Genomic DNA, 14,641 nt, shown 5'->3' with positions numbered 1-14,641 from the left:
CCCTGGTGTTATCTTGGGAAGTCTGGTCCTTGCAATGAGACCCGGACCCAGGTTGTTTCCAAAGTTTTTCCAGCCCTTGGAGTATTTCAGCTCTTCCATGTGGACATGAACAGTACTGTCAGGGTTTTTCCAGAGCATGTCAAGGGTGACTGCAGAGCACTGGGGGTAGGGCTAGGTGTGAGGGTCTAAGTGCTGCAGCTGAGACTGAAGGGCTCAAGCAGAAGTCGACAGATCTTTCAGGACAACACCTGATTCTGTTGCTGGTTCTACAGCCAGAGCATTCACACTTGTGACTGCAGTTCTCTGGTTGTGTAAGGAAGAACACAAAGCTGGCATGACAATGCAGGCATAATAAAGCATTTAACTTCATTCATTTTCCTTCTTACTGGCTTTGGTTCTTTGGTTAAGTTCTTCCACACTGCATCTAAACAGTACCACAGTGCTGCTTCCAGACCAAAGTTGTGTTACAACAGTTGTTCAGTTGTGGAGGGTTAAAAACATGGAAAAAGCCTGTGAGAACTGGGTAGGACTTTCTGAATTAAGGTAAATGCTCAAGGGTCACCGTCAGCAAAGCAAGTAAGTGTCACTGCCAGTTATAACAGCTGCAATAGTGCTGTGAGTTATTCAGCACCTCCATGAGACATCATGAAGTACAGCAGCTTACATAGACCGTATTTAAACCTTGTTTTAGGAATAAAAAAAGTGTTGTGTATGGCCATCTGTGGTTATGTATTTTTACCATGTGCAAAGTATGTTTTTGTCCATGATGCCATAAAATGCAACAGGCTTACAGAATAGTGTTAGACCCTGGGGATTTGTCCTGTAAAGAGGACATCTGCAAGGGCTCTCTCAGTGGTCTGTTGCAGCAATTTGAGGTACAAATAGCAATCAGAACATTAGCTTTGAGACTTCCTCCCAGGCTCACCTGCGTCGTATTTGGAAAACATAAAGACATTCTTGATCAAAACATAAAGACATTCTTGATCTCTGTCCTGAATAAGTGGGGCTGGAATGTGAACCATGTGAAAAGCCATTGTTTTAGGAGAACTGTACAATGCAAGGAAGAGAAAAGAAGTGCCTGCATGGAAGGGACTAAAGCAGTCTCACACTTGATACCTGTCTCCTGGGGACAGGAGATTCATCAAAAAGAATATACCAGCTTATAACTGTGGAAGATGTTGTATTTTATGCATCTGGCTAGTGAATCCTGCAGTTGATTTCTGCTACAAGGATCAGGGAACCCTTCCAGGTGTTGGAGCTCACAGTGGGAGTCATTAAATGGCAGTATGTATCCCAGCTGTAGTTCCCTTCTTCTTTCCCGGGCTTCTGTTTCTGTGCCAGTAAATACTCTGATAATCTTAGAGAGCACTACAGCAAAGTTTGTATTTGGGTATAGCACTTGAATGAATGTTTTCTGTACCTCAACTTCCAAACTCACCTGACAAGCTGGAGCCTGACACGACTTCCTTGTCTACGAGGAAGTAGTACAGCATGATTGGCCAGGGTATATAACAACTAGAATGACAAGTAGGATAATTTGAATATTTCTCCTTCTACCTAATAGATTAGAAGTCATTCTTGTTTATATCTGCATATCTGTCCCTATAAGACTCATATCTTCTGTCATGGGCTGTGTTTCTGGCTCTAGCCTGAGTACAGAGTACAATGCAGGACTCATATTCAGCAAGCATCAGGGAATAAAGAATATGTGATATGCCTGGGTAGTATTTGTCAGAACAAACCTAGTCCCTCTCTTTGAAAAGAGGAAGACTTTGTAAGTAAAATGCTTTTTGATAGAAGCATGAGAGAGTAGACCATGAACACAAACAATAGCAAAAATCTTTGGGGGAAAAAGAAGATACATAGGTGGGATAATAGGTGGGATGGGATGAACAAAAGCAGCAGTTTATTCTTGTCTTACACACATGGCACAACATACAGAACCAGCACAAATAACTTACAAAGTCTCATACACCATGCTTTCTCTTGAATAGCTTCTATTAAGTTACAACACCATAACGAATCAGGTATTTAGTTACGACAGATCTCCAGACATGGATAGTCTCCCATTCAAGGAGTTATTATTTTTGTAAGCTACTTAGACAAACATCATTATTTTTTTTTTACATGTTTAATACAGTACAGTATCCTTAACAGAGTTCAAGATATTCACAATGAGAATTGAACACTTTATAAAACAGCAGAATTTCTCACCTCAGTACAGGCCTACATTCACTCTCCCGCCTCTTTCTGGTTTAAAATGTGTTACAAGTCGTCTTTACTCAACTTTGCAAACTGAGAATTGCTTTAAATGAAAAAAAAAATCTATTTACAGGGTTTCTTTAGATTTAATAAAAATGTCTTTGCTTCCCTTTCCAATTCCAACTCCCCTACCCCCAACAAAAATTTGCCAATTAGCTGGTAGAAATACTGACCCTCAAGCTGCTATAAAAACTTAAAAAAAAAAAAAAATTGTTGACGACTTGTTGGATGCAAAATGAAAGATGATCATCACAGCCCAGCATTAATTCAAAAAGATGAATTGTTATCCCCTAATGTCATATATTGTGTTCATTGGAGACAGATGATGCCTGTCATCTGATGATTTTTAGAGATAAGAAACTACTTATGGGCCAGCGTACAAAACCTCCATCTTTTTTATTTGCAAGATGCCCCACTCTCTTTGATGCAATCTTTTCCAGCTCAGTTCTTTCCTTTTCAGAAATTGTTACAACTCTGATTATGTCATACTGACCTAAACTCTCCCAGTCTTCACTGGATAAAACAATGTTTCCCCATATCCATGGTCCCAGCGACATTTCTGGGTTGACTCAGGAGAGTTTTGCTCCATGATTGCACCTCAAACCCCACTCAAGCCTGTGGGCATCTTTCATTTGGTGGCTTTGGATTAGCTCTGTTGAATGTGGCTGGTAAACTCTAGCCCTTAAGCAGTTAATCAGCTTTCTAAAGAAATAATCAAAAAAGATTCCTCTCCTTTATACATACAATACGCAATATTTTTACATTTAGCATTATCATAAAAAGCATGTTTATGTTATTTTGAAAATGTATTTTTACAGAAATCTATAAACACTGTTGTATCAAACACATTCTCAAAAACTGGAGAAAATACTGACACAAAACCTGGAAGAGCCTCAACGGAATTCTTCCAGTACTATTTGTCTACTTGCATATTTCATATTTCAGTGTCCTTTCCTGCAAACATAATTTGGCCATATGAGAACAGGTAAAGTAGACAACAAATCCCCAACAGTTTTAAGTAGGACCTAGGTCTGTTGTTTAATGAAAGTAGATTGACATTCAATGTATGTTTGGTTTGTTCTGACCTGGCATGCCCATTTTGCTACCTTTACTCACAATGAGCATTGCCTTAATTCCCAAGTAATCTTGTTCGCTTCAATGGGATTACACGTGACAAATGACGTATGCAAAAATACTGAAAATGGTTTACCACTTTCTTAATCCTTCTTATGTCAACAACGAACATCACTATCTTCTTCTTCTTTATATATATTGTACTTGAAAATGAAGTAGGACTAATACTTGCAAAAAATTTTGTATCAGAAGTTAGTGCACAAACTTTAGGAAATAATCTGCTTATAGTTGTGCTATAGTTCTTACAGCCTAAAAACCTATCTGGTGTGACCAAAACTAAATTTCACAGGTCTTAATGTTTTATTTGTACACTTGTTATTTGTTACACTTGATATTTCCTCAGCCTGACACAATTTAATTTTAAATAGACATGTGTCACACTGACATGAAATCAGGATGCTATTTTCCCTCACCACCACCATTTTCAGTATAGTCAGTAATGTACATTAATTCATATAACCAAAGTACTTTCCAAGTACTTTGTCTATAGAATATTGGAGAAATTATAAAGTGAATTTGGTTTCCTCTCTTGCAAAATTTAAAAAACGCTCTGGATTTTGTATATTGGTACTGACTGTAATGGCTTCTTTTACAGTCCAGGAGGTTAAACACAGAAAGTTAAACAGCAGAATAAGGTTTTCTTCTTTGTCTCACTATTTGTTTATTCTTTAATGAAATTTAAAAAAAAAAAAAAAAAAGCATCAACCTTTTCGTTACTACCAGTGAAACATTAAAATATAATTGGTGAAAAGTAATTGATTGTAATATCCTGTATGTTACCTCATCTCAACAGAAATTCTTTTGTATGGCTTGAAATGTTTAAAGTGTAATCCTACCTGGAGGAAAAAAATGCAAGCCATATCTAACCCCAAATTCTAGCTATACTGTAACGTGTACAGTCACCCGTAAAGGAGCCCTTTTAACAAAAAAAAAGGTATGTTAACTTATCATTAGATTGAAATACGTATCTATTTTGGTCACTGTAATAAAACAAATTATACATAAACTTACTAAAAAGTCCAAGTGTAATTAATTATATAATATTTTGACGCTTAAAAAATAGTTTTACACAATATGATATGTAAAGCAAAATACTGAAAACATGTTGATTCTTTGGGATGATCAAAGTATAAGCAACCAAAACTTACAAATAATGATTAAATTTTCATAAAAGAAGGTTTTTGGTGGAGGGGCAGAAGGAATTTCCCCCCCCTACTCACCCTCAATCCCCATGGCTTTTATAGATCCATCCCCTTCCCTAATAAGCCACAGGTGGGGTTTTTTTTTGGGTATATTGTAGTAAGGTTATCTTCTTCTATATATGAGTCACTAATAAGTGACTCTTTCAAAACATAGTTTGTTCTTCTTGAGGTTTACAGTGCTTCAGAATTTACAGGCCACTTAAACTCTAGAAGAATATTAATCTGAACTAATTATGTTAAAGTTTAATGAAATAGAAATTCCATTATTTACTGTGAAAATTAAGTTACGTTCTGTTCTAATAAGTAAATTCAAGTTTATTTCAAACCCCCCACCCCCCCTTTGAGAAAAAGAAAAAGAAAAAAAATTTGTGATTAAAAGCTCGTAATTATACATAAAAAAGAAAAAAAAAACCCTGCTCCTTGCCTATGGAAATATATATAGTTTTTTAAGATTCAACCCCTCTCTAACCTGCTAACCATCACATAACATATGCCATTTGGCAATTTGTCTCCGAGGATATTCACAAATTTCCTTCCAGTGCTCTCCACCTGTTCCTTCTGATGAAGATCCCAAGGTTAACCGGCCAATGACCTCATTCCTTGACCCCCTGTCAGAATCTAAAACCAGAAATTCAATGCTGATATCATCAAGGCCCTCACAAGGAATGTCAAAGACAAACAATTCATTGAACACTGCATTGGGGGTGCATTTCTTCACATGGGTTTTCTTTTTAGAAATTCTCTTCTTGGCATGGTACAGGTTCACTTTGACATAAGGGTCTGCAATGAAAAGAAAGAACACAGATCAGCTATTGAACAATGTTTAGAAATTCCTTGATGTAATTTATGGTAAATTCTGCAATTATCCAATATAATTACATCACAATGAGTAGTTGTATCAGGTTATTAAAGTTGATTCCTCTCATCCAATTTTTAATTTTTTCTTTACATGTGAATTAGCCCCTTTAATTTCTCTTTATGGTCACCAAAATTGTGTTCAAGGCAGGCAGTGAAGTTTAGACTACGACCAAATGTAGGTGTTTCCTTCCATGAGATAAATCCTGTCCTGCAGTCCATGAAACCAACAACACCTCTACCACATTCGAAGATGGTCTGGAAGTGCACAAAATTCTAAAGGTCTCTGAAAAATATGTAACATTATGCATTTATGTGTGACAGAAATTTGCTTTTAGCTCATTCTGCTGGGGTATAATCATCAGCACTAATCAAACCCATGAAAAGAAAATTTTCAGAAAGGAGTGAATAAACTTGGGCTGAGAGAATGGATATTTTTGCTGGGGTCCTATGGAAGTCAATTTACCTGACTAAGTTGAAGTCACAAATTATTACTGAACAAATTTGATGCTAAACTTTAAATGTAAGAATATGTTTGCTGTTGGAATGTGTATCTGTCTTTACACCTGTGCTATACTACTGTTGAATATGGGAAGGTAAAATGTCTATATTTTTAGCTGTCAACCAACTTTGGGTGTTTGCATTCATCACAATTATTTAATTGTTGTGAGGTTCCCTTGCTATTGTCTTCAATAATGGCCATATTTATTCTTTCAGAGGAGACATTTTAAAAGTCAACCCTTTCAATTAGCTTGGCATTTATTCAGTGAAATTTTGGGCCTGTTTCCAGATTCTCATGGTGCAGTGATGTAGTACAAAATCTTCTCTACTGAACCCAGTCAAACATGATAGTTTATGTAAACAATTAACCAAGTTAATCGTCAAGAACTCCTGAATACTTTTTAAAAAGAAATAATACTAAAACTGAAGAATATTTTCACATTTTATGTCTCAGTTATCAGACTGAATGGGTTGGATGAGTAAAATGTATGTTTTTCCTTGAACTGACAATAGTGTACCATAAGTGGGGTGTAATGGGGTACCTCTTCATTTTCATATTCTATTACCATAATGAACATTTCAAAACCTTAATAAAGGGCTTAATAAAAATACTCACTGGCTTTGAAATTATTGGATGCCATACAAGCATTAGAAATATCAAAATCAATACCAATCAGTGGTTTCCATTTCTTTTTAGAGGAAGATTTCTGTTACCTTTGACCCACTACTAGATAAGGCTAGAGAGTTCCACTTGACTTTGTTAGGCTAACAAAGGTCACTCAGCACCAGTGGCCAAGGAAATCAAGGAGATTGTGAAAATGGAAGAGTTTCTGAGTATAAAAACATTTCCCTCTTCTCAAGGAGGTTGAATTGTGGAATTGTTTATTTCATCCCATAGAAACACCACTTGACCCCTCCTCCTTTTCCAAGATAAATGTTGAGATGAGGGTAAAGTCACAGAGGAAATTTTGAGTGCCCTGAGTGCAGTATGCTACTGGCATCCAAATATCCACTGCACCTGGCCTTATTGACAAAGAGAAAGTAATGGAAAACTATTTAAATGGAGCAGGAGTACAGGTGCAACATGGCTGCCTGCAGAAATACTGCATTCCCATTATAGGTCAGCAAGGCTCTCCCAGGATATGAAAGAAATGCAAGCAAAATTTACAGCTTTACTTGTAAGAGCTGCAGTAAAAAATGGGTGTTCCATAGGGTCCAGGTGGATAGCGTGACTAGAAGGGCTTTTTCTACCAACTTATTTTCTCATCTGGGTAAACATCAGGCAGGTCTGTTGAGATCAGCTGGTTGTCATGCTGTCTTCATGCCACCACTGTCTCTTGTGACTTTGGGGTTGCTTTTTAAAAGTACCTGTCCTCTTTTTTAGTCAAGCAAATTGTTGGGTTCAATCTATATATTTTCTGCTTCTGATATGTGAACAAAATTTAGATTAAAAGGAAGATTTAAATGGAACTTGATGAGAGGTACCTATAGGTTTGTTGCATTGGATTCAGGATAAGCTAACTTTCCAGGTGAATTGCAGTATGATAAATAGAAAAACTGTATTATTGGCTGCAGTGATAATTATTCAGTGTTTCCCAAAACTACTTCCTCTTTTTCTTCTTTCATAATATTGAGTGAAATGAAAGACTGTAAGTTCTATAAAGAAGCAGCAGCAGATGTGGTACCATAGCCCGTTTTTGTGTACTGTTGTTTTTGTGTGGCAGTCTTATATACAGGACATTAAATTTTATACTGTTATTATATTATATAGCCTTAATGTGTCTTCTATGTGCAATTCTAGAATTGGCTTCAGAGGAAGCTCCACTGAATGAGAAATAGCAGCAGACGTGGAGAAAAGAGGATAAAACCTGATCCCTCTCAGTGCACCCCAAGTCTGGCTCACGATAAATCATGTGTGTCATGCTGCAGGGTCCTCCCAGCATTGGCACAGCTCACCTTCTCACCTTGCCAAAAAAATATTAGTGCTCAGTTAGTGCTCAAATTCAACACAGAGGTAAGATGCTGCTTTTCTTCAGAGATAAATTATATGATTATCTCACTCAATACTGTTCTTCTACAAATAAACTCATTTTTTGTCATAAATAAAAGCTTTTGGTATCTGCAAACAATATCCCACGCTTATGGCAGATGGGTTCTGTTCAAGACAATCATAAAACTCATTGGTTTCCACTGCTAGCAGATGTCACCTTTTTTTGATGTGACTGAAGAACAAATTTGTAAAATACATACCCTGGAAATAAAGAACTGACCTAGATATGAATGAAATGAATAGGCTATAAATAATAGAAATACCATTTCTGCATGTATGGAATATTTTCAGTCTTTGAAATGCCACATTTCAGCTGTCTTTTATCATTCTGTTTTCTATTCTTAGGGCATATTCATTATTAAAACCATTACCTGATAATCCTGACACATCAGATTTAGGTAGATGCCTGGCTTTTAGAACAACGACAGTGAGTGTGTTTGTTGTAGATTGATAACAGAGAGAGACCAATAATTCTCCACGACCAGATGATTTCTGAGGAAATTAAAGGAAAAACAAAACAAAAAAAGGAATAAAACTGTTTATAAGCATTTATATTGACCAAGCTTTAAACCAGAGTTAAAAAGGTTTATGAAATGTCACAGAATATATGCTCTGAAGCTGTCTAAAAGGACATACCGTATATAGCTATTCTGATTTACATATTGATTATAATTTCCCTCTATATTAGTTATGTAACTTTTCCTATGATTGGTTATCAGACTGAATAAAATTTAAAAATTAATGGACAATATATGTTGACACGGCGTCACTATCTTTGGAGAATAGAAACGAAATCCTGAGGAAAAAAAGTCTCAGCTAAAAAAAGAAACTTATCTTAAGCAAAGCAAAATTCCATGAAGATATAATGGGGAGGAAAAAAAAATCTATACAAGTAAAGGAAAAATAATTGGTAAAGTATTTTAAACAGGAAGGATTCAAACTGTCAGTGAAATCTTATCCCTTGACACTCTCTAAAGCAGTATAATATACATGAAATAATGGTGAGATAAAAAGTTTTCTCTATCATTATTTGATTTGAATTTGCAGGAGTAGTTTATTTCAAATGGAGAAGGAAGGCAAGGGAGACAAGAGAAGACAGTACCAGAAAATCCAATAGGTTATCAACAAAAGATCAGTGACATATTTGTTGCCATATAGTGATAGAATTGCAAAATAAGAGAATTAGCTATAGATATGTTGCCCAGTAGACATTTATTTTATTTGGCAGTATGCTTGTCATTTGAAACCAATCACGTTGAACATCAATACACATTCCACTTCCTTAGCAGAGATTTGAGTGTGTGTGTGATGCCTGTGCATTTCTGTGGTTCAGCTGGGGTGGTTGTAAATGACCCTTGCATTCTGAACTGAGACAACACAGCATTAAATATTTTTGTCCCAGTATAGTCAGGAAGTTTTGTTGGTAACTCCACAAAGTCTATGGCTTCACCCTTACTACCTTTAGTAAAGCTGCAGCCTCTCTCAATTCATGAGAGACAAGGTGGTGACAGCACCAATGTGCAAGAACATGCTACAACGTCAATAATATGGTCTCTAGCAGGTCCCACTTCCCTAACTAAAGACCACCTACATTCCTTAAGAATGTGCTACACAACCTATGCAGTTGATATTTCTATTGGCTTCAGTAATATTTAAGAAAAATTATGTCAAATATAAAAGGGGATGGAGGAGAAAGGGAATAATACATGAATATTTTTATTCTTTCATTTGAAAGCAATTAAAAGAAAATCAGTGGGGTTTGAGTCAGCTTGAGCTAACTGGAATTGGTCCACTCAAACCTGCTGGACCAGATGAATAAGATATTAGAGCTTACGGCATTAGCAATGTCTTTCAATATGCTTGTTGTAATGTTTTTTTTTCAATTGCATTTGTGTAATGGCTTCCTCGCACTGCCATTAAGAAAGCATCTCAGGAATTGCATGGTGAGATTTTTGGCTTTTGTTTCCAAGATGGCAGCAGCATTAAACAAGAATCATAGCTAACCCTATCACAACATTTTCAAACTTTGAATAAAAAAGATGTTACCCTAACATTTCTTTTGATGATCTCTCTGTCCATTAGCAGCCTTCCTTCCGAGAGTTCAATTCCAGCAAGGGGGATGAGGACTTCTCCAATGACATCATCTCTGGAAAATCTGTCAAAGCTCAAGATTATGAAGTGAAGCGTTAAGTCTTGAATTTGGCTGTAGGGGATCCCATAAAATGTGAAAGTCTCATCGAAAGCTGGGTCTAAGGTTTTTCTCAGCACTCTGGTTTTCACCTTGTGCTTTTTCTCAGGCAGGATTGTCATTTTGATGTAGGGGTCAGAAGTCATTGACTGTTCATCCATTGCTGGCAGCCCACGAGCTTCTTTGATGTTCACTACAAATGCTTTTTTCTCAAAGTTGTATTCTAAGGAGAAAAAGAGAGTTCCTAGCTTGTCTTGTTTATCTTCAGATGACAGAGAAGTGATGGATTTTAAGCTATCAGGGGATACTGAATCTTTCTTCCTTTCTGCAAAATGTTTAGGAGATGAATTTTCAAGATCTGGAGAGCCTTGCATTTTTGTGGTTGTTTTGGGGAAATTGCCATTTAGATCTCTCTTCTCCAGGTCAAGATGGAGAGAGTTCTTTGGCATTGCTGCTTTGTTCTTTGCTTCACTTTTATCATCTGCTCCAAACTTCTTCTTGCTGTTGAGATTCTCAGGGTAAATATCAACCCCCTTCAGAACATGGACAAACTTGTATGGAGGGGTTTTATTGGACTTGGAAGATTTGCGTTGGCAGCAGATCCAAGCAAAGAGGGAGACAGAGAAGACAAGGCCAAATGCACTAAAGATCCCAACCACTGTAGGAATTTCATCTGCAAATTAAATAAATAGCAACAAGCACATAAGCAGCAGTACCTTGAATTCTGCATGATATTTAATAAAGCAATAATTCAGTAAAACAAACTGATACGAGACAATGATATCAGCAGGGTTGACAGACTGGAAGTTCTTTGCATTGTACACATTGCTCGCCACCTGCAGGCACCAGTGTGCAGTTCCACTCTAAGGCACGCTTGTCATGCTAGTATTTTTCCATACACAGAGAGTTAGGGAAGAAAATACTATCCCCATCCTAATAATAATCACTGTTCGTAATTTCTCTACTGTCTCAACCCTCTGTGTGTAGTTTCTGAGCTTATATGTCTGTGAATAATACCAGCTCCCAGCTGTTTTCAGCTTTGAGTTTATGGAGGTTTGTTGGTTAGCTAAAACGCACTCTGAAATATATATTACTTATAGATACATCATCTGTTATCCATAGTGTTTCCTAGAATACTTTGTGCACTCAATTAACTATTTTTATGGTCTGTTCCCATAATTGCCTGTAGGTATCTCTTGAAAGAAGTGAGTTTAATTGGAGGTTATAGCACTCAACTGTTTCACTGGGATTTTCAATACTTTACAGGAAGAAGTCTATCAAGAAAATTTAGGATAATTATATAGCAAGTGTCCTTTACAGATGGATATGATATTAGGCACCACATATGAGTTCAAAGCTGAAAAAATCATGTTACGTTTATCAGTGTTAACCACTAAGCTTTACATTTAAGACACTGAAGCAAAGCTTGTGGGGAGTTTACAGAAAGGGACAGTACTTCTTAGGAGTATATAACAACAAATGTTAAAACATAATTCTCTACAGTTTAATATGAATTCTATACTTACACTGAATAAAGAGAAACCTGGGCAAGTGTTACAACCTCCTTTGCCAAGTGGATATATTATTTACATATGGAGTATCATTAGCCCTTCAAAGCACACATCAAAGGGTAAATGAGCACAACTAATTAGAAATCCAATTTTGCCCATAAGTAACATTACTAAGTGAGTTTAAACCTCCCACAATATAACAATCGGAGCTTAAGCTTTATTCCCTGCAACAGTGGACGTACAATGGAATATTAATGTTATGACATTGTTTATGCATAAAGGCAATTATGTAACAGTTCTCTTTCTCTCTGGTCATTCTGGACAAATAAAGAAGAGCTGTACCCCTGTATTACTAAATCAGCTTCATGTGGACAAAAGCTGAGCAGATAAATGTGCTGCCAATACACCTTTACTTTTTAGTGGGATGATTCAGAAAAAGACATCCACAACAATATTATCAGAGCAAAGTAGGACATAATGTTCCAGCTCATAAAGGATCAGGCCTGGCTATTAATTTTTTATGACAACTTTCCTGATGCCTACAAACTGTACTAGTCTACATACTTAATTGCAAGAAATTAATGAAATGACTGACAAGCATGTATATAACCAAAAAGTATTTTTCCTAACTTAAGCACATGGTTTTGAGTTTCAAGAATTCCCTGGGCTTCAGAAATTCAAATATACATGGTATAAAATAGAAAGCTAAAAGTAATTGAAAACTAATCAGAGTACTTTAATATCTTTTAAGAATGGTTTGTAAATTTACAATACTTTCTCATGAGATAATAGACTTTTCATAGTAATGGATATTATGTTCTACTTTAATTCTACAGCTACTGAAAGTAGTGGTAGAATCAATTCAATGTTTAAAATATTAATTATCTTTCTTAAATAAGTAATTAGACAAGCATGATGTCACAAGTATGGTTAGAAACCTCAAGTGGGTGGAATAGGAAATAAGATGAAATGCTAACTAAAATGGTTTTATACTTACGATTAATTGTGTCACAAAATGAATTTCTTGCTTTTGTCATAATCATCTGGTTAACATTCAAGGCAGTGCATTAACAGAAAACATCACCTACTGATTCTGGGAGAAGTTATTATCTCAGTTATATGATATAAATCTGGAGTCTCTTCACTAAGTCATTGGAACGAACCTTGAATCAAACCACTGCTAAAGCAATACTAATGTAGTTTAGAGTAAATATTTGTAAAGCAAAGTTCAGAAATGTTTCCTCTTACTGCCTTTCTCACTAAAACAACTTATGTATGCATTTTATAAGTGCACATACATGACTGCTTCTGAAACTTCTGGTACCTCACTACATCCAGGGCATAGAAATGACAAAACAGAAAAGTTCATTGTCATCTTTGTTATTCTCATTGAAACTGGGTTGGTTAAGATGCAACTGTTCAGCTAAAACCACGGAAATCCTTCATTTTCTTCTTCCTAGCAATGTCCTTTCACTTTAACTAACAACTGACCTACAATAAGAATAAAAGGAATGACAGTTATTTCAAGAATGACTTGAACAAAGATTTTCTCTGTGGCATTTACATCATGTAACTCTTGATGCACATTACTTTAACAGAGACCCAGAAAACATCACCAAACCTCTCTCATCCAAAACCGCACCTACAAAAATCTCTTTATCTCTTCCGGTACTTCACCAGGGAGGACAAACGGGGAGGGAGGAAGGAAGAGAGATTGGGGAAAGAAAGCCAATTCACACAACTTCTGAGACCTGAAGAGAACTGGGAGAAAAACCAGGTCCCTCCCAACAAGCTGCGTGCTGAGAGGCACCGGGAGGCTCAGAAGAGGCTGCTCTTCTCCCGGGGAGGGGAGCATCGCCCGGCCTCGGGCGCGGGGAGCCGGGACGCGCTTACCGTACTGCTGGCGGCTGTCCGCTATCGGAGCCATGTTGTTGGTGGCGAGGGATGTCCGCGGGGCTGGAGTCGCTGTCCGGGGCTGGAGCCGCTGTCCGCGGTGCTGGAGCCGCTGTCCGCGGTGCTGGAGCCGCTGTCCGCGGTGCTGGAGCCGCTGTCCGCGGCTCTGGAGCAGCTGTCCGGGATGCGGGAGCCGCCTCCCCGGATGCCAAGCGACCCGCCTGGCGCACTGAGCTCTCTGCCCTGCTGTCCCCTGGCTCTCCGCTCTCGCGGCGCCCGGGTAAACGTCTTTGCCAGCGCAGTTAAAAAAAAAAATTACAAAGAGAGGAAAAAAAAAAGAAACAACAACAAAAACCACCCAAAACCCAGAGACACGAGCAGTGGGGACAGTGGAGGAGGAGGCTGCGACGGGACTGGAGGAGAGGGGGGAGGGGAACCTTCGGTCCTCCCCTTTGCACACTGATTTGCAACCCCCTTCCTGTTTTGGCTCTTCTGAGTAGCTCTGCTCTGAGACTGAGTACGTGGTTGAAACCCAAATTGACGCAATCCTGACGCTACAGGGCTGAAATCAGCACCTTTCCCGCCTCCCCCCCCACCCCCCCCTTCCCCCAGCCACCACACCCTCCCTCCCTTCCTCTCTGTCTCTCTCTCTCCCTTCCTACACCCTCCTCCTCCCCCTCTCCCGGTCCCTGTCTTGGGATTGAACACGCACTCATCGATTATTTTAACTGCCTTCCTGCAGGTTATGGGCTCCCCCACACACCCCTCTGCCGGACACAGACAGTGAAATGGCAATGTCTGTGATTCAGTGCACCCTCTGAAAGACATGGGTGTGCCCCTTTTGCCAGGGTAAGATGTATTCATTTGCTTAATTAACTATCAGCTGTGCATGTTACAACAACAACGTGAAAGAGTTGCCAGCCTGAGACAGTCCAGACACCTCGGCTCCAGCTGCAGGGCACACGTTTTTCCTATGACTGACGTGATACGTTTACTGAATTTGAGTCACGAAAACTCAGGATGTGACTTGTCCCTGTGCGTCCTC

General features: G+C 38.1%; 1 protein-coding gene across 2 annotated transcripts; it reads right to left on the bottom strand.

Annotated features, from left to right (window-relative positions):
- Positions 1-1,879: 1,879 nt before the first annotated feature.
- SYT4 (synaptotagmin 4) lies at positions 1,880-14,154 on the bottom strand. Of its 2 annotated transcripts, none has more exons than XM_038125411.1 (4): positions 13,597-14,154; positions 10,051-10,865; positions 8,376-8,496; positions 1,880-5,378 (listed from the first exon to the last, which is right to left on the bottom strand). In XM_038125411.1, exons 1-4 carry the CDS (start codon positions 13,628-13,630, stop codon positions 5,071-5,073), a joined length of 1,278 nt encoding a protein of 425 aa, XP_037981339.1. In that variant the 5' UTR covers positions 13,631-14,154; the 3' UTR covers positions 1,880-5,070. The 2 variants fall into 2 exon arrangements, with proteins under 2 accessions (XP_037981339.1, XP_037981340.1); XM_038125412.1 differs by having other exon boundaries at positions 10,057-10,865.
- Positions 14,155-14,641: the final 487 nt, after the last annotated feature.

The sequence above is a fragment of the Motacilla alba genome, chromosome Z (assembly GCF_015832195.1).
Source record: "Motacilla alba alba isolate MOTALB_02 chromosome Z, Motacilla_alba_V1.0_pri, whole genome shotgun sequence".
In the NCBI taxonomy this organism is placed as follows: domain Eukaryota; kingdom Metazoa; phylum Chordata; class Aves; order Passeriformes; family Motacillidae; genus Motacilla; species Motacilla alba.
Note: the sequence above shows the minus strand (reverse complement) of the source record. Positions and strands in the feature narration are given on the sequence as shown.

Coding starts and splice junctions, on each gene's coding strand:
- SYT4 (XM_038125411.1), bottom strand. CDS start 13,630: ATGGCTCCGATAGCGGACAGCCGCCAGCAGTACG. Junction 8,497..10,050: donor TCATCAAAAGAAATGTTAGG/GTAACATCTTTT, acceptor TAATTTCCTCAG/AAATCATCTGGTCGTGGAGA. Junction 5,379..8,375: donor TGATGTGTCAGGATTATCAG/GTAATGGTTTTA, acceptor TTTTCATTGCAG/ACCCTTATGTCAAAGTGAAC.